This window comes from Denticeps clupeoides, chromosome 2, assembly GCF_900700375.1.
Source record: "Denticeps clupeoides chromosome 2, fDenClu1.1, whole genome shotgun sequence".
Lineage (NCBI taxonomy): Eukaryota > Metazoa > Chordata > Actinopteri > Clupeiformes > Denticipitidae > Denticeps > Denticeps clupeoides.
In genome coordinates, this window is record NC_041708.1 from 30,248,142 (window position 1) to 30,273,758 (window position 25,617).

Below are 25,617 nucleotides of genomic sequence, written 5' to 3' on the forward strand. Positions count from 1 at the left end.
GAAGCTATGGGCATCTGATGTGGGGGGAACTGTCTGCAGGCTCAGGCACAGTCATTACTGCCTGAGTGCGTTTCGGCGCCCTCCCGTGAGCCTTCAAGGGCGTGCAGGTATTTACCTTTAGAGCAACAGTCTGATGAAGCAGAGAACAATTTTACCCTTGTGTGCAGCCCATACATATTTATTGATGCACTAAGCCGTTTTAACACTTGCATTGAATATACAAAGAACCAGGCTGCAATATAAATAAGTGGCTTACACAAAGTTAGAAAGCAGAACGTATGACGGTGAGCACACTGGCTTCACATGTAAGCATACAAACATCAGTTAGCATACAAAACATTATTATTATTATTTTTGATAGACATTCAATTGAATTGCACTGTCAAAATAAGCACAGAAATGACATTAGCTGCTTTCAGACGTTCTTTGCTTTTCTAAATTTTGCTTCAATCAAAATCTCCCAAATCTTTGGCCAAGGGGTCTACTTGCCTAGAAATGTAACTCTTGGAATAAGTAAACTTTTGCAATGTCAAAGTGCTTTCTAAAGTTTCAAAAGTTGAGGATTCTTTTAAAGGGATTTCAGGCCAGTGGTTTTCTGTCAGCAATTACTCTAAACATATGTACAGTATATGACTATAGAAAGGTAATATTCATAATCAAAGCGTATCAATTTTGAATGGAAATTTTAAAAATTCGGCATTAACTTCAGCATCCATTTGAAAACTACAAACCCAGTTTTTTCCAGAAGAATATGAAAATAGGACACATTAGCAGTCTGTTTCTACCAAGCCCATTCAATACAAAATATGCTCTCAGCCTGCCTGGACTGGTATACTGAATTAATTCTAAATAGAGGCATCGATGCTAGACTAAACAATACTATACATTCAGATAACATTCAGGCATCTTGGCAAACACACACGTACACACACAATGCATTTTTTTTTTTGTCTGCCTCTGCTGGACATAAATTCACACAAGCAGCTATTAGTAGCCAGTGTTATTATGTTGTCACAAAAAACATACACGATCCTCTCGTAATGCGTTTTTAACCACTGTGAAAGTCCATTATATAAGACAGAGCATTAATACTTGTACTGAATCCATCCATTTGGCATGGTCTTCAGCGTTCAGTTTGCAAACTCCCCAGCCTCCCAGCGAAGGGCCATGGCACTTTTACGGCGTCCACCGTTGTAAATCTCAGGGAACTGGGTGTGGAGACAGAAGAAGGAAGTAAGAAGGCAAACGGTTGCAGGAGCCAACTGAAACGCATGGAGGGATTTTGAAAGTAAACGCCAGACTTTTCCAAAAAACATTTAGCTGCTATAAGGAGTTTTGCAAGCTCTAATTAATCCACAAATCAGCGGTCACACTCATGCACTTGGGACAAAGTATCTGGTGCTCTTACAAAAAAGTAGGAATCATGGGTGTAACACTGGAACTCATACATGGAAGAAAAGTAATATATTATATATATTGTTATGTACAATGCTAACAGCTGCTATTAAATGTGGCTAGTGGCTAAAACCTGATCCCCCTACCCCAACATAATGTTTATGTGCTGAGAAGACATGGGAAATCTATCACATTGAACTAATAAGATTTTAAAGATTCCAAGACAAATATTTATGAAAGTGGTGATGTCCAGGACCCGTCCCCTCCATTTATGACATTTATTCATCTTTACACATGCTTATGCTCTCCGTGCATCCCATTTTATCCATGATAACATTATAATTTTTTCTGATACTTTGAAATTCATGAGGTAATGTATGCATATAATGTTTGTACAAAAAGGGCTGGGTGGGCTCTCCTCTCTATGATACTGATAAGATAGTAATCATGTCTTTAGGTGTGATTTTTCACATCACACCTGATGTGACATTACCAAATGATTCCCACGCTACGTTTATTATAGCGCCGTGGACATTGGGCCTATAATATCACATTTTATGTGCTGTATGAGTTAATGAACATAATTATTTATTTACCCTGGTGTCACAGGACAGAGTAGAACGATCCATCTTGTAAGCTGTCTTCATTGGTGATGAAGGGGAGGACTTGCATTTTACTGGCAAATCTTTTGAAGAAAGAAAACGTTATCGTGGCAGGAAGTCTTAACAACAAAAGACTGAATAAAGTGCAGCTTTTATTTTTATTACTGACATATTTTTAATGCCAAATGATCCTACCGGACGTATCAAATGACACGCTGTTCAGCAGATTTGGGGAGACAAGGATAGTGCTGAATTTTTCTTTTGTGTACACACTGGCCCGCTGCTTCTTCAGTTCCTCCTCACGCAGTTTGACCATTTTAATCTCCTCATCCACAAGGGACAGAGTGCTTCTGGAGCGAAGCTTGAAGAATGGGTTGTTGAGGAAGGTGCTCTCCTGGTTCTCCTCTGACGGCGAGTTCAGGCAGAACTCGGACGCACTGCGGATGATCAAGTTTGACGTCTCCAGAATGATCACGTTTGAAGTTTCATCCGGGTTCCAGTCACCAGAAAGTGAGGAACCCACGTCTTTGGCTGCATGCCTCGGGCTGGGATGAAATGAGTCTGGTTCAAGGATGATTATATTGTTGGCAGCAATCTCATGTTTCTTTGCATCCTTTGATGGTGATGAGGTAATGATAAAGGATGGTGTTGTGCTGCTAGGTGACTTGGGTATTCTACAACTATCTTCCTGGTTGTCAAACTTTTTCCTCTTTTCGTCCACTTCCTGGCACAGTGGCTGGAATGACCTCTCCTTTCCTTGTAAACTGTTGCTTGAGTCTGACACAGACATCCCTCTTTCACGTCTCAAGTTGTCTTCCCTTTCCATGGCCATGCGGATCTCCTTTTCTATAGGTGTCTCTGGGTCATCGTAAGGGGATCTGTAGCTTGAGTCGTCCACGCCTGAGTCCTCAGAACAAGGGCTGAAGTGGGTGTGTGGATATTCCCCTCCGAGAGCAAGGCTTTCAAAATCATGCTCCCTCTTGGACCTGTCGATGTTGCGGACCGGAGTGTACATTGAACTATGGCTGCCTTGGCAATATCCGGACTTTGTGGTTGGATGGTGTATTAAGTTCTTGGTCTGCTCCTCCAGTTCCAACCACTGTTTGCGAGCCACGCGGAAGTCTACGTGCTCGGTGCTGACATTCTCGCTCTTGGTCTCCTGGATCACACAGTAATCTTTTGGCACCTTCTTTTCTGGCTCAGGATAAGATGATGGATTCTTAATATTCTTCATTACTTTGCCATTCTCTTCCTCGTCTTCTGAGATTTTTGACAGCTCATGGAACAGTGTTGGTGTTGGGTAACTCACTTCTTGAATGTAAATCTCGTGTTCTGTGTTGGCCTCAGGCTGCTCAAGAACTTCTTCATGCAGTGGGACATCAGACTCGTCTGGGTCCTGGTCAACCTCCAAGTGCTCCTCTTGTTCTTGTTCTTGGGGCTTTTGAATGAAAAGCTCCTGAGCACTCAGCTGTAGACTGTCCAGATAGGAATCATCATCCTCTTTGTTGATGGAGGATGAAAATATGTTCCTCCACTTCTCGTCCGTCTCACTGTCTGAAGATGCAGCAGCGATTTCCACCTTCAGACATTCGTCCAGGTCTTCCGGGTCATGGCAGGACTCTGTGGAGACATCTGACAGGGCTTCCTCCCGGATATACTGCTCCAACATTGTTTCGTCCATGTCCTCGTATGTAAAGTTTTCTATGAGGTCATCTGTTGGCATGGGGTTAAACGGCTCTACCAGTTCCCCATCCTCATTGGACACCTCTGCAGGTTCAGGGTCCTCTCTGAGTTCTTCTATGAGGGGTTCATGTCTCCTACGCATGGTGTCGTTCTCACACACGCTTTCTGCACTTGACGGCGTGTCCGAGAGAGAGGAAGTGATGGACTCATTACGATTTAGCTCCTCATGCGTTGCCTCCAAAATTAAAGCCTCCTTAGGGGATGGGATATTGTCGAATTCCCCTGGATTGCCTGTCTCACAAGAAGGTAAATCTTCTGAGATGTCAACTACTGCTGTGGTCTCACTGGATTCTATAAGCTCCTCATTACAGACTTGTTCGTCGTTCTCATAGCTTAAGCCCTCGTTCTCAGGTACCTCAGTCTCCTGGAGCTCCTGTTCATAGCCAGTTATATTTGCTGTTTCTGGTTGCTCAGCGGTCTCCATGGTTACGGCCTTGGCACGCGATTCTGCTAGATTCTGATCCCGTAGGTGACTGCTTCCTTCCTTCACTTCTTTTTCACCCACCTCATTCACCTCGGTAGTGGCTGTCTGTAAAATGTGGCAGAAATATTTGTCATCATTTCGTTTTTTTTTCTTTCTGAAACATTAAGTGCCGTATCGTTTTAGCTGTTCACGCTGTGAGATGATTCAACAACGTAAGAAAAACACAGCAAATGTTTTTCTTCGCTGTCTTTTTCTTGCCCTGTACATTTTTGAGTTAATATGAAACATGCTACCGCATACAATATTGATTATTGATACATGATGATTACAATATATATTACACTGTCATTAGTTTACCCATCACCCACACACAAGTAAGTACTAGTATAAGTAAGTATTAAACAGGCACCTTGTCGTTCCTTCATGATTCTTACCTCAATCCCTCTGAACAGGCCAGTCACAAAACCTCTAGAAACAAGCACAATGTCTGCTCGCAAGCGGCGCACAGCATACCCACTCAGTCAGAAGCCGAGGTTCGAAACGCACCGAAAAAAAGCTCTCAATAATGTGTTCCGCTGTACAACAAAGGGGTCACCGGCTTAATTGGATGAGGGGAATGAAAAGTTGTTTGTTTACTACTGCAGTGACTCATTCCACAAAGTGGGGCTGTGGCGGCGGAGAGCGAATTAAAAAGCGCTCATTACGTAAAGGCTGCGGGCCCGGGTCTGGTCTGGTCTGTCGCCCACGCTCGCTCCGCTGCAGGTCCGTCCCTGGCGCCAGTTAGCCCCAGGCCCGCCTGGGAGATTCGAGGGAAGGGTATCACAGCGAAAGCCCTGCAACCGTGGGCCGTTCCGCAAAATCGCTTCTTAACATGCACATCCTTCACAAGAAAAAGAAAAAGATTTTACGTTCGACTTAATAGCTTTGGTGCAGGTCGTGTGCTTTTCACAATGGCCACAGGCTTGCGCTCCCCCTGGTGATCTCATCTGATCTTCGCTGCCAAAACTGAGAGCGATGGCTCTCATGGTCCGCAGACCTTTTCATGCACAGGAATTAACACAGACAACCCTGATACCGTGCAGTCCATAATCCAGTCACTTCCCCTTTAATCTGGACTTTCCGCAAAAAAAGGTGATACAGTGATAAGCTTAAATAAACTAGAACATGTATAACTATGAATGACTTTTGTTGGAAGTCTTCTCAAATCATCATAAAACGTCCACATTTTGATTCAGATTGATTTTTTAGACGTGTTTTTACTTGGACCGCTCAGAATTCTCCCGCAATCAAACCAGACTAAAGCCACAAAGTCCAATCAGCATAGCAAGACAGCAAACTCCTGCATGCCATGGCAACGGCACAACAGCTCGGTTGAGGCTGAACTTCCACGCGTTCGCAGCTCCTCTGCCCAAGCATTTGTGTCATGACAATCTGTATCCAATAAATAATTCAGCGCGAAACGGGATTAGCATCCGCACTCGGACAGAAAGTCTGAGAGGTATCACCACGTCACAGAACCTACCAGCGCTTTCAGGCCGAGGATCCAGATGGGAATCATCTTTGAAGATGAAGATACCCCAGGAGTCACACTGTTACCCTCCTGACAAATGTGTACACTCTGGGCTGACAAAGGGCAGTTGTGGGGTAGTAAATCCAGCTTTGATTTTTTTTTTTTGGGTGCTATTGACCAGCCACAGGATGTTCCATGAACTGGGCTGATGGGAGGGTTATTGACCAAAAAATGCCACTGTGATGTGAGCTGCGGTCAGCAGTGCCGGAGCAAAGCTTCCCAAGGGCAAGTTCGCCTTTCCAGCGAGCAGCTCATACTGTTGCTCAATGGAGAACGGGGTAAATAGTACCACACATGCCATGTCCCCTCTGAGTGCAGCGCCACAGAATAAGAGAATAATAAGATTACATTTGTTGTGCGTTGCATGCCTGTATCTGGGAACTGATGGTATGGGCCATATTTACAATTAACATATCTCATGCTGAAAATATGAAAGTGAAGTGAAACACTGCAGCACAGCACACGGTGCACACAACGGTCATGACGGGCGCCCGGGGAGCAGTGTGTTCAGTGACACCTGCGATTTGGGAATTCAATGGGTCCAATTCCTTACCCATATGGTCAAGGTCAAAGGAAAGTCAGAGGTCAAAATGGCAAGGTGCCACCTGGGATCTGTCTGCATGTGTGTCTTTCTGAATAGGAATTTTTGGAAATGATTGCTATTTGGGATGATAATTGAATGAATCTCCAATGCACCTGCCACATTAATACGAAGACTGTTCACGTCATGCCATGTGATGAAAAAAAGTCAAGCTGCGGGTGTCAGGTGACTTGCTCTTTGTCAAAGTTCAGGAATGTTCTCAATACGAAGGAACAGAAGCAGCTGTATCGTAAACCGAGGTATAGTCTGAAAGGCTGTACAGCAGTGCGTGGGCAGGCTATTCAGACCTGGGAACGTTTCTGAGAAGCTCTCAAGTTGCTGCGAAGGTAAAGGCAAATTAGCCCCCTCTGCAGCTACTTTTGCAAACGTGAGATGGGAAATCATGGAATGTGTCGATTCTGTCACAATTCGTATGCAAGAAAATAATGGAGTGATAGAGAAGTGACAGAGAAGCCTGAAATGTGTTTTTTTTATAAGACTGTATGTACAAATGAACAGGCATTAGTCATTTCTCACCACTTTCCAATATATAAAAAAAAAAAATCACTGGGTATATATTCTGGGCATGTTCGAGTGGCGTTTGATGAAGGGGTTTTCTGTCATCTGCCCCATGGAGGAAGAGCTTTGCCCCCTCCGAAAACACTCAGAGTTGTATGTAAGAGGCTCTTTATCACCACTCAGCATCAGATGGCTCTCATCCACCTGACTGGGGCATCGACTGCCAACGGCACACAAGCCACCTTCCTGCCACCAGATGCCACTGATGCTCACCGGCACCGGGGATCGACTGTGAAGAAGTTTATCTCCTTCTGTCACCCCCGGGTACGAGGTGTTGTCTGCCTTTTCTAGATAATCCCGAACAGATTCATCCACAATGAGGCAGAATAGGTTTTAAAAATAGTTTTGGGTTTTTTTGGCTAACACATTTTTAATTACCAGTGCAGTGCAGTAGAATGAAAAAAAATATTTCTTTACTAACTTTACTATGGTTCCAAATTTTTCATGCCAACAACCGGCAATCTCAAACCAAACATAGCAAGATAGAAATAAATATTTATGATATACATAAATCCATTTATGTTAAAGTCTTTGCTGTTCAATTAATGTTCACTGATTTACAAAAATGTAAATTGACACACACACACACACACACACACACACGCACTTTCAGTTCAATATTCAAAAATGAAACAACTGCAACTTGTGATGAAGCCCCCCCCCAACTCTACCTGCAAAAGCACCTTCCAAATAGATCATTACCGCATGCCATTAGTAAATAAATGCCAGGTATACCACTTTCGCCTCCACCTGCTCCAACCAAAACCACCGAAGGCTTCAAACTCCATTCATCCAACCTGTCTTTTGAGGCAGTGTGCCTGCAGCTTACCTCGCGGGAGTGCTGGCGGTCTGAGAGAGAGAGCACGAGTCTCGCTGTGGCAACGCTGAGCGGCAGCTCTGCCTGCCTCGCTGTAGCCACAGAGACTGCAACTCGCACTGAATGTGCAGATAATCAGCCAATCGCAGTGCAGTCTGCTGGTGCTTCCACACACACACACACTTGCACATTTTTACCACATTTACAGACTTTGACTATATAGACTCAAACACATGAACACAACATACTCTTTGTCCATGTGTCATGGAACCGGAGTTAATAATGTTGGTTGATTAAGCAAATGTGGAAACTGTCAACCGTCAGAGGTCCTATTACTGCCTGTCTGTGGCAAAATTAGGTTATGCAAATGAATACAGTGGGCGACAATAATATAGTTTAATTGGGCTGCAAAACAAGGCATACTTTATGGATTAATATGACACAATGTAAATGTTACCATATTTGTGAGGCAGAATTTTGAGGCTGAATTTCAAACAGAAAGAATAGAATAGAAAGAAACTAGTCATTTAGTTTGCTAAATAGTTCTACAAACCAGAAAAAGAAAAAAAAAAGATCATCAGTTCAGTCCATCCAGTGATGTATCCAAAGGTGTCCCCAATCTGGCCTCAGTACAATGAGGCTTTATTTCTTTTAAAAAGCAAACGAAAATATGTTCTTCTCTTATTCCCATTTTTGTACACTGCTTTTGCATTTTACCAGCAGTTCTCCAAGTCCTGTTTCTATTGTGCAAAGCAGAAAAACCGCAGGCTTCTGTGTTTCCGCCCATCCTCTTGACAGAATAGCTAAGGCGCAGCCTGAAATCCTATGGCTTGCTTGTTATACTTTTCTCGCTGTGCCTTTGTCAGTTTTCAAAGCTGTGGAGGGTAAAATGGAGAGAATACAAATTCAACATCGGGCGGTTTCTTTCAAACCGATGAATAAATAAAAGGTGTCATTTGCTACTGGGAGAAATAATGTTATTGATTATTTATGACATGCTTAACAGGATTTGAGCCTTTTTCTTGTGAGAATGCTCAATGCCTCAGTGTAATTACATGGAAAACATGTGCAATAAGCACACAGCAATTCAAGTGCAATTACATGTCTTATATAATGCTAAACATTACGTAACAGCTCCTCAAGATTATGTTATGAAATGGCATTTTAAAGTCCCCTGCTCCTTATAAAGCAACCAAGGACAAACTGTTCACATATGCCCACAAGAGTGTCTCAGCATGTCGTGGGGAAGGCGTGTTTTAGTGGCATATAAGAAAGGGAACAAGACTTCACAGTCATTGGCTGTGACAAGCAATGACTGCTGTAAGGCATCAGGGAAATAAATATCATAAATATCATATATTTATGATTAACATATGTTGTTAAAATATTATTTTGGGTATATTATACTTGAAGTATGAATTAGGTGAATTTCTTTTTAAATCAATTTATGTTGTTTTTATTTCCAGAAGTCCTGTCTCTGACACACCATTACTGACAAAACACAGAAGAAGGTGGACTATTTAGAGCATTCATTTATTAGTAAGACAAAAAGGCCAAATGCATACGGATACATGTTAGTGTGTTACTGTAGGAAGACCCTGAGTTAAGCATGACATCGAGGTGAGACAACATCTGATTAATATGCAGCAAGCAAGATTTAGTCAGACATCGATGTATGTATGTCCACTAGGTGGTGGAAGAGAACTACAGGCTGGAACAGAACATTCAATGCAATGCAAACCATTTGTATTACTGGGTTAGCAGCAACGTCACACCAGATGCATCAGAAGAAAGACTAACAACAGTATGAAGAGGTTAGAAGGATATTGCCCAAAGTCCAAAAAATCCTCTTGGAATTTTTCTGGTACCTGTGGTGCTGATGTCTTCAGTCCCATGTATACAATATCTGACCGAGGCTGTATGTAATTTCTAATACAGCTGGCCTTTACTTCAGACCTGTAGACATTAGCATTGCTAGGGCAGAAGATCTTGCTGTGGTAACCCTCTGGATGGTATGACAGGGGAGGATCTACACAATCTATTACCTCCTTGTCTTGATCATCTCCAATAACGACCAGCTCAGCCTGGATCTCTTCATCTTCCTCATCCTCAGCTGTCTGGTAACCCATGAAGATCATGGTGATGGGCTCAGAGGTTTCTAGATCCATTGGGAGGGTGTTCATCACACTGAACTTGGTGTCTTGGTAGAAAGGCAGCATCCCATCTTCAGAGTCAATCAGGTCATGATTCTCACCCTTAAAACTGGAGACAAGGGTGCAATCTGGACTCAACCTTGCTGTGTCTTGGTGTGCTACAGAGTTGCCTCCATTTAAAAGATTCAGACGAGTATTCTTGGGGCTTTGGTGAGGAAACAGATTTTTGGATGAAGGCTCAGTTTTGGTTATAGGTTCTGGAATGTTAAAAGGTGACTGCTTTGTTTGTGCTGGGCTTGGCGTAGTTTGAGAGTCTAGCTGGGATGGACTTGGAGTCTTGCTCCGACTGGCCAGGTCTTGATCTGCCTTCCTAGGCGTGGATGGTCTATTGAAAGGGGTAGAGAACACAGGCTCATGGTACTCGACATCTACAGGGACTTTCTTCTCAGATGCTCTAAGTAGAAGCTCTTCTACATCTCTTGGGCTCAGTTCTCCCACATCGTCTTTGACAACCTGCCCACCAGAGCTCAGAGCATAGACAGACTTTCTGCCATCATCAAAGACCTTAATGCCTTTCTGCTGTATTTCCGTTGGGGAGATGGTGGCTGCAGAGAGGATCAGGCTCTCTCCTGTGCGCATGTCCTTCTCTACACTGATCTCCATTGCAAACATGGCTGCAAACAGAGAACAGATGCTGGCTGATATCTCACCAAATCTCACCAAACTGTACCATAAAGCTGTGCCCATTTGCAAGAGCTTGCACTAGCTGGTGTTTCAGTTCCTACAGCTCCCCTGAAATTTGAAGCACACATCTCATACCCTTTTTTGTGTGTTCACCATCTGATTCCAGATCTTGATTTTTTCTCTGCAGTAGCGGAGATTTGTATGACTTGGGGATATCAGGGATTTCAGAGTAGATGTACCGAACTGGATCTGAAACAAAAAACATCAACCACATAAGTTTCTACAGGGATTATAGAAGCAGACAGTATATGAGATGTAAGAAAAGGTCACAGCAAGAAAGAGAAAGAAAGGATTTTTACCTTGTTGAATGTCAGCATTGACTTCCTGTGTAGAAATATTTCAAAATCAGGAAATCGCAAAGATGAGATGGAAAGACATTTTCCAAATTTCCGCGCAATGTGAGCACTGCCAAGCACATGTTTTTCAAGCTTCACCAACAAGCTTCGCGCAAAAGTACAATTCCAGAATCCCCATTTCACAGATGTTTTTGTAATTTTTGAGAACAGTCTCAAACAATAAGGTATTGACCGTATCACACAGTGTTAAAGAAACAGAATTGATTTTCTGTTTCTCACTGAGAGCATACCCATTGCCTGCAAATGCAGTAACTCAAAAACACCCAAAAGGTGGCAGACATGTTCACAGAACATCATGACAATAGGCAGGCCTCGGCAGATAATGAATCCATCTTAAATATTAGATGAGCAATACCTTAATGATATCTTCAGCGGTCTTTTCCACTTCCTTCAGTTGCCTGAGAATAAGCTCCTCTTTTGCTGAGATCTTCATTTCTTCCAGTTCTAGGGCCTCAATCTCTTTCTCTATTCTACATGGGAGGAACGAGCACAAGCTGTAGTTTTTATACAATGACTGACACCCGTGGTGAATGCATCAGATCATCATCTTGAGACCTAACACACACTCATAAATGGCCTATTATGGCACCTGCTACACCATCTATCAAACACTCACAATAACAGTCTGTACATATTCCGGATTGTCACACTATCTTAACATTGACCTTGGGCTAAATCCCTGGGCTAAAGGTAAAATGATGTGGCCATATCCTACTTGCAATAAATTGCTTTTCATCTTTTTTTCTCATTTTGTACTCGCATTCTGGACAGATCTAACAATCAAACATCAGCCTCTGTTTGCCATCTGAGAGAACCCTGGGTTAACGTTGGATTATTTGGATCTCATGTACTTTCTGTGGCCATATAAAATTTTTAAAAAGTCCCTTACTGGAAAAATTACTTATGGATTGGTGATGGCTACATTTTGCTTTGGTATCGAGGCATGTGCTAAACCAAATGTTAATGCTTTGTCACTTCCACACTTTTATTTTTTTTCAAGGATAATTTAATATATAATATAATTTAGGGCTGCAACACGAATCGATTGAATCGCTAAAAATTGCTAAAAATCGCTAAAAATCTATTACTAAAAGAGTTGGCAACGAATTTCCTAATCGATTCGTTATGTCGCGCGATGCGGAGACATTTGATTTTTTAAAAAAAAACTTTATTTGAGCGCGGAGCGGAGTGAACACACTCGGTCTCTCTCACGCACAGATGCTAGCAGAAGTTGGCGCCTCATAGACAGCGCGGAGCAAAAGAAAACAAGCGGAGGTAGAGGACAGATACATGGCGGAGGCAGAGAAATCTGCGCGAAAATATGCAAAAGCGACATGGCACAACACGGGAGCACCACGGCAATGATCCAGCACCTGAAACGCAAACATGTTGGAGTGTTTGATGAGGAGGAAGGGAGTTCAGCAGCAGGGTAAGTCGCTACAGAATCCTACTTTTGTTCCGTTTTGAAGTGAGGAACGTTTTGGGGCAGTGGTGGCCTAGTGGTTAAGGAAGCGGCCCCGTAATCAGAAGGTTGCTGGTTCGAATCCCGATCTGCTAAGGTGCCACTGAGCAAAGCACCGTCCCCACACACTGCTCCCCGGGCGCCTGTCATGGCTGCCCACTGCTCACTCAGGGTGATGGGTTAAATGCAGAGGACAAATTTCACTGTGTGCACTGTGTGCTGTGCTGCTGTGTATCACGTGTGACAATCACTTCACTTTCACTTTAATGTCCCTGGTTTAACTCGCCGCGGAGGAGAACCAGACGGGGACTTACAGCGCCACCTACAGGTGTGGAGGGGGGATGAAACAGCGTTCGGACTGTTCTCTGCGTCTCCGCGTGGACGACTCGCCTATTGTGTCCCTGAGCAAGACACTTAACCCTAAGTTGCTCTAGGGGGACTGTCCCGGTAACTACTGATTGTCGCTCTGGATAAGGGCGTCTGATAAATGATGTAAATGTAAATGTAAATGTTTACCCGTCATCCAGCTTGACAAGCATGACAAGTTAGCGTTAGCTCGTAGTAAAGCGGGGTGCTATAGTTACTTTACATTCAAAGACTAAAGACATGTTTTATTCACTAGCCTTTTTTGGACCATCCATTTTTCAATCTGTTGTCATGATAGCTACACTGCAAAAAAAGCTTTTCTTACCTAGTAATTTTGTCTCGTTTCCAGTCCAAATATCTAAAAAATCTTAAATCAAGATTACTAGACAAGAAAAATGGCATGAGAAAATTAAGTGATGCTTAAAACTTCTGTTTGAGATTATATCTCATTAAGATTAGTTTTCTTACCCCATTGGCAGATAATTTTGCTTGTTTTAAACAATCACTCAATTTTGAGATGTTTTATCAAAAAACAAGACATCATTTCTTATGCTATTTCATGTGTCTAGTAAATGTATCTTGGTTTAAGATTTTTTAGAGATTTGGACTGAAATCAGGACAAAACTACTAAGTTAGAAAAGCATTTTTTGCAGTGTGTGTGTGTGTCAGTGTGAGAGTTTGTGAGTGTGTGCATCTGTAGTGTAGTGTAGAGAATAAGTTCTGACATTCAAACAAATCCTATTAAATCTTCTGATTTGTATTGTTCTTTATTTTTTTATAAATTATTTATCGTTCTGGCAGCTCAGGTGGCACTTTATTTTATTATTATCATAACAGCTCAAGGAGCAACATGTTTGTGCACTTTCTAAAGATTTTGGTTCTGTTTTTGAATAAAGGGTTGGAAATGAATGCGATTCTACGATTAATAAATAAAAACAATCGACAGATTAATCGATTATTAAAATAATCGTTAGTTGCAGCCCTAATATAATTTATTATATAAAGATAATTTAAATATGACATTCGTATTCCAAAAATAAAACTATGGCCACCTATGGCCTTAAAAAACATTCAGTATGTGATATTACCAGTGCCATTACCACTGCCATATTGTCAACCAACAATGCTTATAGTATTTTTGAAGTCATAAATCCTATTTTCATCCAAAACTAATGTAAAATGGCCAGATTAATATGTATCTGCTGAGTACACAGTTCTTTAAGAACAAGTTGTGTCCAAGCAGACAGGTTACATAATGCTATACTTCACTGCCAAACTCTCTAACCGTTGCTTGACACACAAAGCTCATCACCAAGGACAAATCGGTTCAGGCGGCCAATCTTGGAATAATCCTTGTAATCCCAGATCATCGTAAACGAGAGAAAGTAGACGCTCTGGCGGGAGGAAATAGCTGAGGCATGTGCACGCGCACACCATCGCAGATGCACCTGTTGATGTTGCTCTGCAGGACCTGGGTTTGCTGCAGGTCATCCTGTGCTTGTAGCTTCATGGCCTCTTCTTCCTGTTCGCTCTGTGTACTCAGACCATCCATCAGCCATTGCTCCCGAAGGGATTTTTTCTGTTTGTGACGCAAACGATACAATACAAAAACTTATACATCATATCTGACATCATAAACCAATCAACCGAAAAAGCTCTTCAAATATTTATAAACTTCGAGACCTTCAGATACTGGAGTTTCAACTTCTCCTCTTCTATGTCCCGTCTTTTTCTGGCAATGTCTTCACGGATTCTTCTTTTATCCTATGGAAATGTGTTTAGAAAGTGATTCTGTGAGTGACTCTGTAGTTACCTGAGGTTTATCACAGCTTCCATTATTAACCCCTGACATCATGTTTCTGAGAAGCGCTGTCATTATAATCTGACCTCCTGCTGTCAGTAGACTGGCTGCTAAAGTGTACATTTCTTTTTTAAAGCACAGACATGATGTTTCCCATCTGTTAGAATGCAGAGAGCTTTCATAATAAATGATCCACTTTACATGGATTACATCCTCATGCTCAGAAAATCAGTTGAGCATGATGATATTTGATTGGATCCTTTCTACACAACTTTTTGCATAAAGTTGTATCAAGGAAAGTAAAAAAATAGCTAGTCATTGTGAAACACTGCAGCACAGCACACGGTGACACAACAAAATGTGTCCTCTGCTTTTAACCATCACGCCTGGTGAGCAGTGGGCAGACATGAAAGACGCCAAGGGAGCAGTGTGTGGGGACGGTGCTTTGAAAGTGAAGTGATTGTCACATGTGATACACAGCAGCACAGCACATGGTGCACACAGTGAAATTTGTCCTCTGCATTTAACCCATCACCCCGAGTGAGCAGTGGGCAGCCATGACAGGCACCCGGGCAGCAGTGTGTGGGGACGGTGCTTTGCCCAGTGGTACCTCATTGGCACCTTGACGGACCTCTCAGATTGCAGGTCCGCTTCCTTACCTGCTAGGCCACCACTGCCCATGCAGAATAATGTCTGCTTTTGTCTCATTTTCAGCAAGTATATGTCATAAATTCTGGTAAATGTTCGCTGAGCTAAAGTAGACAGAGACTTGTACGGAGCAATGTCGCAATAGTTTGGACTCCATAGCTTTCACTTTTGTTTCCCTTCACTGTCCAAGGCATTATTTAGCAAATTTTTAATATGGAACAAAAGTGAAAGAATGCTCACCGTAATGGCTTGCAGCCTCTCCTTCAGCAGGTCGGCTTCCTCCATGCTGACCCTGAAATAGATGAAAGAAAATTCACCCTCGGAGAAGAACGCTGGGTGAGTGGGTGCATAAAAGAGAAAGGATAGAAGAGAGGAATCTGCTGGAGATAAGCAGGCCTGTGATTGAACACTGCGGCTGTGTGGGTGAGCTGGAAAACATTAATGTGTGTGTGTGTGTGTGTGTGTGTGTGTGTGTGTGTGCGTGCGCGTTCACAATTGTGAATTTCCAAGTGGGCCTCTGTTTTGGAGCGTGGGTGGGTTTTTCTGCAGAGGTTTAGGTGGGCCGTGTAAAACACTCTGCCTATCCGCAGAGAGCTGCATGCCAACTAGGACAGCTGGCATGGCTGGCATGTTCTCCCTGTCACATCACATGTCAGATTTATCCAGGCAAGGCGTTCGAGGGAGGGAACAGGCACAGTGAGACCCTAGCCTGGAATCTGACTTTGTTCTGCATCTCCCTTTTTTAATGGCCAACAATAAAAAGAAGAAGACACAGATGTCATGCATGTGAACAGGATTAACATGCTTTAAATATTTTTCAAAACAAGGAACACATCTTGCTTGCAAGTACACATTAGAAGAACCCTAATATCTTTATTATTCTCATTTACTGACATTTATTGAATTAATAAAAAGGTATAACCAAGAATAAATATATAAATGAGAACAATAAGATACCCTGACTTGAGATAAACCACACTGCCTGGAGCGCAAGACAAACCCCACACACTACAAATTGTGACAGAATGAACAGAATGAAGAGAGCAGTATGAAGTCACACTCAAGAAAAATCAATGAACAGTGAAACAAGAACGAAAAACTAAACAGTTGGCACAGTAGTTGGCGCGGTGTGGAAGTGAGGAAAAACGGCAGAGCTGCACACTGGCGAGAATCCTGTTTTATGTTCAGGATCCATACAATGCCTGCCCGGCTTTATTCAATCAGAACAAAACAATGACGAGCAATTGAGTGCAAAGGTAAACATCCACATATCTGAACTAGCTTGTCTGTCCATCTGTGGAACATGATGTCACTGGCACTGTGACAAAAGGTTCATTTTGGCACCTTGCTCTTTCCCTTGAGGTGTGAAAAAAGGATTTCTTAGTATGCGACACAAAAGGCAACTTAAAATGACCACCCCAAATAGACTGTTGGGTTTCCCTTGCAGGAGCCAATGAGCAAGAGCTTCCTGAATTGGTTATTTATGTGACGCCTGTCCAGAATGCGAGTGCATTTGAGTGGAATTGCAGGTCTTGATTACTGTTACCAGGTTTTCTCTGCTGTGACTGGGTTAATAATAGGCAGGGCACCCTGACAAGGATCAACACATGACGAGTGAGGCTAGTCAGGCTAGGGCAATGAGCAGAGGTTAAGGGGTAAATAACAGCATGTAGTCATGAAATAACCTTGGCATCAGGTTGCTGTACAACTGCTTACTTAGACACTGTCCATGTCTCTAACCAATATTGACTTATGTGTTGGGGATAAGACATTGTTGGAAATAAAATGTTGTATAGAAAGAAGTAAATCTTACAGGGGTCAAAGATTTTACATTTGTAACATCTCAAGGCTACCCTCCAGGTGTTCTAAGGGGCTTCTCAATGTTTGACCACAAACATAAAAGTTAAGAAGGTGGTTATAAATGTACTGTTGTTAAACTGATTTTAAAGAAACAAAAAATTCCAAAATGCAACAATATTACAAAAGAAGACTGAAAGGTGCCATATGGTTGAAAAATCAAGAGTGACAAGAAAGACAGGAAAGACCTGCAAACTGGATTACAGGCCAAAAATACTGTGTTTAAACACATTTCACAAAAAAACATCGCTGCCATTACTTACGCCAATAGATACATGCATTTAGATTTCTTCTCACAATACATTTCATGGCACTACATTCTTTGGTGAGCACTGAGCGAATGTAAAAAAAAACACTGAGTGAATGTAAAAAGTGCCTGCATCATGGGAGCCTTTATGTCAAAACAAAAAAAACCCAACAACACCCACACCAAGGATCACCCTGAACAGCGCAATGAAGTTGCATTCCCCTTACACACCAATAACACCCTGCTGTATATGAAGAAGGTCACAGATTTAGTATGCATTGTTCCAGTGAACGTTTTAATCCTACATAAGGTCCAATACACAATTGACATTTATGGATCATCTGCTTACTCCACAAAGGTTAAATGTAATCCACAATCTTGTTGGCTCCTGGGTGGGGCAGTGGTGGCCTAGCGGTTAAGGAAGCAGCCCCATAATTAAAAGGTTGCCGGTTTGCATCCCAATCTGCCAAGGTGCTGTCATGGGGCTAAGCAGACCCTTGTTAACTGGGACGTTATGGAGTGCATGTAGACAAACTCTGAATTTGTGAGTTGGGGACAGATGGACCAAGAGCTTGCCAGACACACTTGGGGCCAATCTGGAGGCAACAGTCCATTCCAATCAGCTAGTGAGTGCATGTTGTCCACTGCTGACATTACAATGACGAGCACCCGAGAGTCAGAATGAGAACATCCACCCAGCCACAACAAAACCAAACCAAAAACAAAACCTTGGTAGATTTCTGTTATGCCTGTCTTACGTTTACTGGATAATGGATAGCCTGGATACTGTAGCTGTAATGCTAATCATGCCTCCGCAAATCCATGGTAATGTGGAAACATTGCTGCTTCAGTGTTGTTTTAGCTATTGTCCGGGGCGATCCTAGCCTGTATGGTGGCCTGCTTGTTTTGGGTGTGTTTGTGGAGGGGGCTTTCTCCTGAGAGCATTCTGACCAGCTGCATCACTGTCTGCTTTGGGAACTGCACTGCATCGGACCGCAAGACACTATAGCAGATAGTGAGGACAGCTGAGAAGATCATCGGAGTCTCTCTTCCCTCCATACGGACATTTACCACACAGGCTGCATCAGGAAATCCACCAGCATGGTGAAGGACTCTACACATCCCTCACACAGACTCTTCACCCTCCTGCCATCTGGAAAAAGGTCACTGCCAGACACTCTGGATTGATGCACACACACACACACACACACACAAGCACACACAATATTTGCACTATTTTACTTAGCACATTTATTATTCATTTCACTAGTTTAGCGCTGTCTGTCTCATTGTTGTCATTTTTGTGTTATTGTTAAATGTTATTCTTGCACCGCCTGTGTCCCCTGTTTGCACTTTATGTCGCACACGTGCACTTTATGTCAGAATGTATCTAAATTAGAATTTTTCAAATTTTACATGGAGCACCAGGTTCCAGAGAAACAATGTTCTGTTTCACTATGTACTGTCTAACACATGTATGTAGCTGAAATGACAATTTCCATGTGTTGCCATTGTGGGTGAGCATGTTAGTGGATTTGTATGAAGTACACCAATCAGAATTCTTAAATGAAATCACTGAAAAATACAGATTTAGTTTGCTACTGGTCCCAGGACGTTTATAAGAAACATATCGACTAGTGGGTTAAAATAATCTACAAAAAAATAAGTAGTTGTCAAGCTTTGGGTGTCAGAAAGAACTGCTAAGGGCTGAGTTGGTAGTTAGCTTCTCCTCTCCAAGATACAAACAACTAGCCAGAAGTCCTTTCTTGGTTTTATCTGCTTATTTCTATATAAGTCTTGAAGACATTCATGAAGAATGCTACACCTTCTGTTATAGTACTGGTTCAACAAGATTAATTTGATCCTGTTTATAAGGGGATACAAGTCTGAGAGATAACCATTCCATAAATTCAATAAGAAACTATTTAGCAGAAAGCTAAAGCTACAACTAATGGAAAGAAAAGTGACACCCTACTTATTAACTAAACTCTGTGATTATGTAATATGCATTAACACTCAGGTGGCTGATGCCAGCCAACATGTGCCACAACGCCATTTCACCAACAAGACACGGATCAAGCGTCACTAGTCGGAACATAATCTGTCTGCAGTGTCTGCCAAGCATGGTAATATCCTCTTGGCACTTCAAAGTACAAGATCTTCAAAGTACCACCACAGCTTAATATCAATCATGCCACAATACACTAGTACACCAAACAACAGAAATGAATGCAGTAATTTTACTAGGTCTAAATGTGTGATGGAGACCCAAAAGCAAAAAATACTGGTCCTTTTCCTTCATTAACATGCAGAAATTAGCACATTTCCCTCTACACAGAATGGCTTTGGCTCTGACTTGTGTTACGTGGGAGAATTAATCACACCATGCCATTCAATGAAAACAAAGTGGGTAGGCGGTGGGAATGACGAAGGGTGAAATGTTAGTCAGTGGTGGCCTAGCGGGCAAGAAACGGACCCGAAATCCGAAGGTTGTCGGTTCGAATCACAAACCGCCAAGGTGCCACAGAGCAAAGCACCGTCCCCACACACTGCTCCCCGGGCTGCCCACTGCTCACCAAGGGTGATGGTTTAATGCAGAGGACACATTTCAATGTGCACCGTGTGCTGTGTTTCACAATGACAATCACTTCACTTTCAATTACACATACAAACACAAAGGTATACACATCAATGAAAGGTCAACTCTCATAATCAGTGTACACTAATGCAGGAACTCTAAACCCAGACATAATTTGTGAGGACATCACTTTTGGGACAATGTTTATAAATTTCTGTATTGGAAGACAAAATACTTTTTCTAGTGACCATCAACACAAATTGCAAGACTAATACTAAGATATAGTATTAGTCATCTATTAATTTTCTATGCAGGACGCAATAAAGAACATTCCAGGCCTGTGCATATTATATTAAGTAAGATTAATTATTAAACTATAAACAGGTTATACTGGACAGTTCAAACATATTATATGTAATATTTGAGATAAACTATTGTGTCTATTAGGGAGCAGCATATGATCAGATGCATCTTGGGTGTTTTAGGGTTGATTGGTGCAGATCAAGTTGTTCCCAATGGCATTACCTGAAAACCTTTTACAATGATTGACTATAGCTTACAGTGCTGCTTTGAATCAGAATTACTGTCTCATCTTCTCACTCATGATGCCACCATAATTCACTATTGCCCCTTCAGATGTATAGTGGTACTAAAAGGCATAGGGTGCTGCTATCTTGTTAGCATGCTCACTTTAACGAAAGTCTCAGCAGCATAACATCAAAACAGTTCATTCTTTACATTCTGTTGATCATGTTATTTATGGACCGTTAAATTAACATTCTTGAACACTGCACCCAGCCAAACAGGCCAAGTACCAGCATATCACGAGAATGTGGGGACAGACTGGCCATCTCATAATGACAAGCGCTATATTTACCATTACCAATATAACACTGACTGTGTGTTAAAGTCTCACTTCACGTACTGTTGATATTTTTTATAAATGTGTAAATTGAAATTCTTACACATTAAAAATTAATACATGAAAGTCAAAATGAAGCGATTGTCATTGTGAAACACAGCACAGCACACGGTGACACAACAAAATATGTCCTCTGCTTTTAACCATCACCCTTGGTGAGCAGTGGGCAGCCATGACAGGCGCCCGGGGTGCAGTGTGTGGGGACGGTGCTTTGCTCAGTGGCACCTTGGCGGTTCGGGATTCGAGCTAGCAACCTTCTGATTACAAGTCCACTTTCTTAAAAAAGTAAGAAAATTATGTCATCTGTCACCAAATCCTCACTTCTATCCTCACTTCTAATCTATCCAACCTCAATGGCTTAAATAACGTTCTTATGTGCAACTATAATGTTATTAAAATAAAAACTTATCTGTCTTTCATCACCAGGTCTTAGCTTGGTCACTCATCTACAAAACACAATGTCTCACCCCACAAATATTTCATATAGAATGCTAAGGACATAAACACAAATCCATCTTTTTCAATTATTGGTGACACAACATTTCTCCGGTTGATCATTTGTTCAATGAGAAGGTTTCTCAGCTTTCTTGCATTATCATGATATAACATTCCTGTAACTCCCAGAAACCAGGCAAATGTATTGGGTGCAATCTTGTCTGATTATCATCTGCTATATCATCTGGGTGGTAGTAGCCTAGTGGGTAACACACTCGCCTATGAAACAGAAGACCCGGGTTCGAATCCCACTTACTACCATTGTGTCCCTGAGCAAGACGCTTAACCCTAAATTGCTCCAGGGAGACTGTCCCTGTAACTACTGATTGTAAGTCGCTCTGGATAAGGGCGTCTGATAAATGCTGTAAATGTAAATGCTTTCTCCAGTGGAGTTTCCTGTAGGAAAACAGGAGAGTTTTTCCCTGAACTCCCACAGTAAGTCCACAAGAACCCTATTTCAGAAAAATATCACTACATGAACTCCCATGAACTCCCCTGAGACATCACCTGTGCCCAATCCGGACAGCCGTTAAAAGCCTGGGACTCCTCCCCTCTGCAGGGACTGCATTTTCGTGAACTCAGTTTAGGAACTTGACCTTCTGTGTGGACCTGACGACAGTTTGTGTTTTGAGTTCTGGCAACCGCCACACGCCTACGGGCTAGTTTGTGTTTTCCCCCATTTTGTCTCACTGTTTTCGGCCATCGCGCCTTGTTTATTTGTTTATTAATAAATCCTTTTCCCCAGTATGTCCCGCCTCTGTGCTTCCTTCCCCCCGTCAGCTCGCCATCATGACACTTCTGTTCATTTATTCTGGCACTGTCCATTTGCAAAAATGTTTTGGTCAGACATTGGTTCTTATATTATTATATTAACAATATTGATGAAAATTGCTTAATTTTGGAGGGATGTACTGTTTGACCTCCTAGTTCCTGCCACATTTTCACCTCAAATGTCAAATTTACCTACTGGCTACATTTTAAAAGTATCATAAAAGTAGATTCAGTGGCAAAATATTCCAATTTCTATTTTGAAAAAAATGATGCTGGACAATACTATTCTTCAATGTTTTTTTTCTGGGATTCGTCTTTATTAAAAATTATTTTTTTATAAAAGTTTTTTGTTCTGTTTTTGTTGTTTAACTGGTTTTGTAATTGCTTGGTTTTTAAATAAAGATTGTTTTCAGCTAAAATACAGCTGGAATATATTTAATAGTTAAAAGTATATTAATAGAACATACTAGAGGGGTCGCCAGTGAAGACATCACACCGCCACCCACCTTTCCCAATCCCGTCTTTATCACGGCAGTCCCTGCAGCCTGTTGCACCCCACCTGTTGGCATTCCGGTCAGATCCGATCTGTAAATAGCCGCTGGTGTCACCGCCGTACGGGTCGCAGTTCGTGACACAGGTGACGTAGCTCGATTCGCAGCGCGCGTGACCTGTCACTCACACTGGCTTCTCCATCCTCTGCACAACTGTACACAAGCCCGGTCTATTTCAGCCACACGGACAATGATCCCAGAATACAGCTGAGCTATCGGTTACATGCACACAGGAAAATGCTTTTATCCAGGACAATTTACGAAGATCCTTCTAGAATTAGAATTAAAAGACCTCAGCCAAGCAGACAGTGCCATTCAGAGTACTGCAACCATATACAGTTGTGGTATAAAAAATGGGCATTGCAATTTATTTTATGATTAGTAAAAATTATAGTCTTAAAAAACTACAAATTGGCCAATGGCACCTTTACCATAAATACAATAATGCCAATGAAATGCCAAATATAGACGGATGCTAAACATTGGTTGTTCTCCCAATAAGTGGCGTTTGTGAATTGTATCTGTTAAACAGAAATCAAAACTGCAGCAGTGTGGACAGATTTGCATGTGGGGTGAAAAGTAAAAGTGCTTTTCAGTGATTCCCTCATTGCAGTTTCTCCACAACTGTCTGGGGTCAGACAACAACTTTCTCCCATTGACCCCTGTTTCAGTCTGCACATTTCACAGTCACACCCAGTAATCTCTGGTCATTAATCTGGTCAGTGATGGTTTAAGGCAATAATCCTTTGGGGCATCTGGTCCCTCTGTATATCTAAAGGAGCTGTTTACGTGTTGCCTTCTAGCCATTACTGGGATTAATAGTAGGTGCTGTAGTCACTGGGCCAGCCCCTGCAGACCGCAAATTAGTGCATTTCTCCACTGATCTTAAACCTTGTGATGAAGCGAGGACTTGGAGGTACATTCAAGCGAGTTGAAAATGAAATTGCATCTCAGTAATATCCAGTGATTAAGTGGGCACCCTAATGGGATGCAGGGCTATCTTCAGGGGCCGGACCCTGCTCGAGTATGACTGTTAAAGGCGTGGTTAAAGAGGAGAGCTTTATATCTGGCGACAAAAGGGTTTAAAGAACCCATGCTGGGACAACTGGGAGAGCACGCAAAAAATCACAAGCTCATAAGAATTAAAAGCTCAAGGAATTAAAGAACCCCTCCTCACCCCACCCCATTAGTCACATGCAGAACAACAACACGCACTATGCTAAATGCACTTTCAAGCTAAATGCACTTTCAATTGACACAATGATGCCCGGGGTGTGTACGAATGCGCCATAAGCCATAAATGGATACACTGAAAACCGTAACTGGTTAACACAATGTCAGTATCAAAGGACATGAGTAGGAAACTCCCACTCTTTCCCCGGGATCTGGGGTGCACTGGCGTAATGCAGGAAAGGCAGAACAAACCTGGGCTCTACTCACCAGTGCTGAGTGTCTGGGCGAGAGAGAGGATGAATTCTTCTGGTCACACACAGCAAAGGAGGCTCCTTCTCTTCTGGCTCACAGTGTGATGTCCAGCATGACAGAGCAGGCAGGGCGGGGGGGGGGTGAACCGAGGTTACCCCACTTTTCAATGGGGATCTTCTTTCTCTCGCTCCCTGTTTCTCTCTTTATCTGTCGGACTGTCAGTCCCTGCTCTCCGTGTCTCTCCCTCTGTCATGCACATTCTCTCGCCCTCTCTCTCTCCCCCGCTCCATCCCTCCCTCTCGCTCGCTCTCTTTCTACTGTAGCAGCAGGAAGCACGTTCGCTTCCAGCGTTCAGCCCATCAGATCCTCCTGAGCCTGTCAAGGGTTCTTTCTTTGATAAGCTGTGCTTGGTTTGACTGACAAGCACAGGCACCGACGCTCACATACAAGTGAGAAAATTACTCCAGTCTGAAATTAACTTCAAAGGACAGGACTAGTGTGCAAAGCTTCACTATGACTATGGCCATTGGTAATGTTCTATTCACAGACTGGGCCAGGGTCAGTCCTGGCTAAGGACCTGCTGCAGGTTTGTAAAAGGACTTCAAGTTCTAATCTCTGAAAGAGAACAAACTAATAATAGCTTTGAAAGTATAAAAAATGTTTAAGTCTCTGCATCCTAAATCAAGTTATGTTCATGGCTGTGTTATATTTACATTTACATTTACAGCATTTACCAGACGCCCTTACAGGGACAGTCTCCCCCCCTGGAGACACTCAGGGTTAAGTGCCTTGCTCAGGGACACACTGGTAGTAAGTTGAATTTGAACCTGGGTCTTCTGGTTCATAGACGAGTGTGTTACCCATGTGTATTTGTGTAAAATCATCTAAGCAATTCAGACTAAAGTTGTACAAAAATCATAATGCTTTCGTGCTAATGCTTTCCTGTCCGGGAAGAAAAGCTAACTGAGCTATATATCATGTAGTTGTAATCGTTCAATACTTTCATCTTCAGGCATAAATCCTGGCTTGATAATGCACAAAGAATCTCTTCTGAATCAAGGCTGTTGCAGATGAGCAGTTACAAGTGGTGTTCAGCTTTATCAGAGACGGGTAACTTAAGTTGTGCTGAAAGCAGACAGAGACTTTCCTCCACAGAGAAAAAACATTTGAACCTGCTGAATTGCCATGTTGTATGGATAGAAGAAGGAGGAAAAAAGATAACAAATGTTATCTGTCACTCACAGATTTTGGTTTACTGATGTTTTTTGCGGTTGAACATAGTGCTGAAGCAAGAACTGAGAGTATTTAGCAGGCACATGCAATATAAAGGTCCATAGATGTTGACATGTAGCAAGAAGGTACTCTGTCTGTGTTAGAGTTGAATCTAAACCTGACTTGACCAGACAAGCGTTGTGTTTCACTAGCAAAGGAAAAACTAGCTGGACAAGCTAAATGAGAAGTTGGAAAATATGGATGTGGTCTTTTGTGTGGGGCTCATAAGTTAGCTGTCTGAATATGAGGACAGAAGCAC

General features: G+C 42.3%; 2 protein-coding genes across 7 annotated transcripts; both read right to left on the reverse strand.

Annotated features, from left to right (window-relative positions):
* Window positions 1-157: 157 nt before the first annotated feature.
* On the reverse strand, window positions 158-24,408 carry palmdb (palmdelphin b). Of its 6 annotated transcripts, none has more exons than XM_028970370.1 (8): window positions 24,087-24,408; window positions 15,481-15,532; window positions 14,475-14,555; window positions 14,240-14,370; window positions 11,319-11,433; window positions 2,193-4,269; window positions 1,992-2,080; window positions 158-1,208 (listed from the first exon to the last, which is right to left on the reverse strand). In XM_028970370.1, exons 2-8 carry the CDS (start codon window positions 15,523-15,525, stop codon window positions 1,131-1,133), a joined length of 2,616 nt encoding a protein of 871 aa, XP_028826203.1. In that variant the 5' UTR covers window positions 15,526-15,532; window positions 24,087-24,408; the 3' UTR covers window positions 158-1,130. The 6 variants fall into 6 exon arrangements, with proteins under 6 accessions (XP_028826203.1, XP_028826201.1, XP_028826204.1 ...); XM_028970368.1 differs by having other exon boundaries at window positions 24,102-24,407; XM_028970371.1 differs by lacking the exons at window positions 14,240-14,370; window positions 14,475-14,555 and having other exon boundaries at window positions 24,102-24,406.
* LOC114784744 (palmdelphin-like) lies at window positions 8,093-10,676 on the reverse strand. The gene is made up of 2 exons (XM_028970382.1): window positions 9,579-10,676; window positions 8,093-8,585 (listed from the first exon to the last, which is right to left on the reverse strand). The coding sequence occupies exons 1-2, from the start codon at window positions 10,608-10,610 to the stop codon at window positions 8,580-8,582; spliced, it is 1,038 nt and encodes a 345-aa protein (XP_028826215.1). The 5' UTR covers window positions 10,611-10,676; the 3' UTR covers window positions 8,093-8,579.
* Window positions 24,409-25,617: the final 1,209 nt, after the last annotated feature.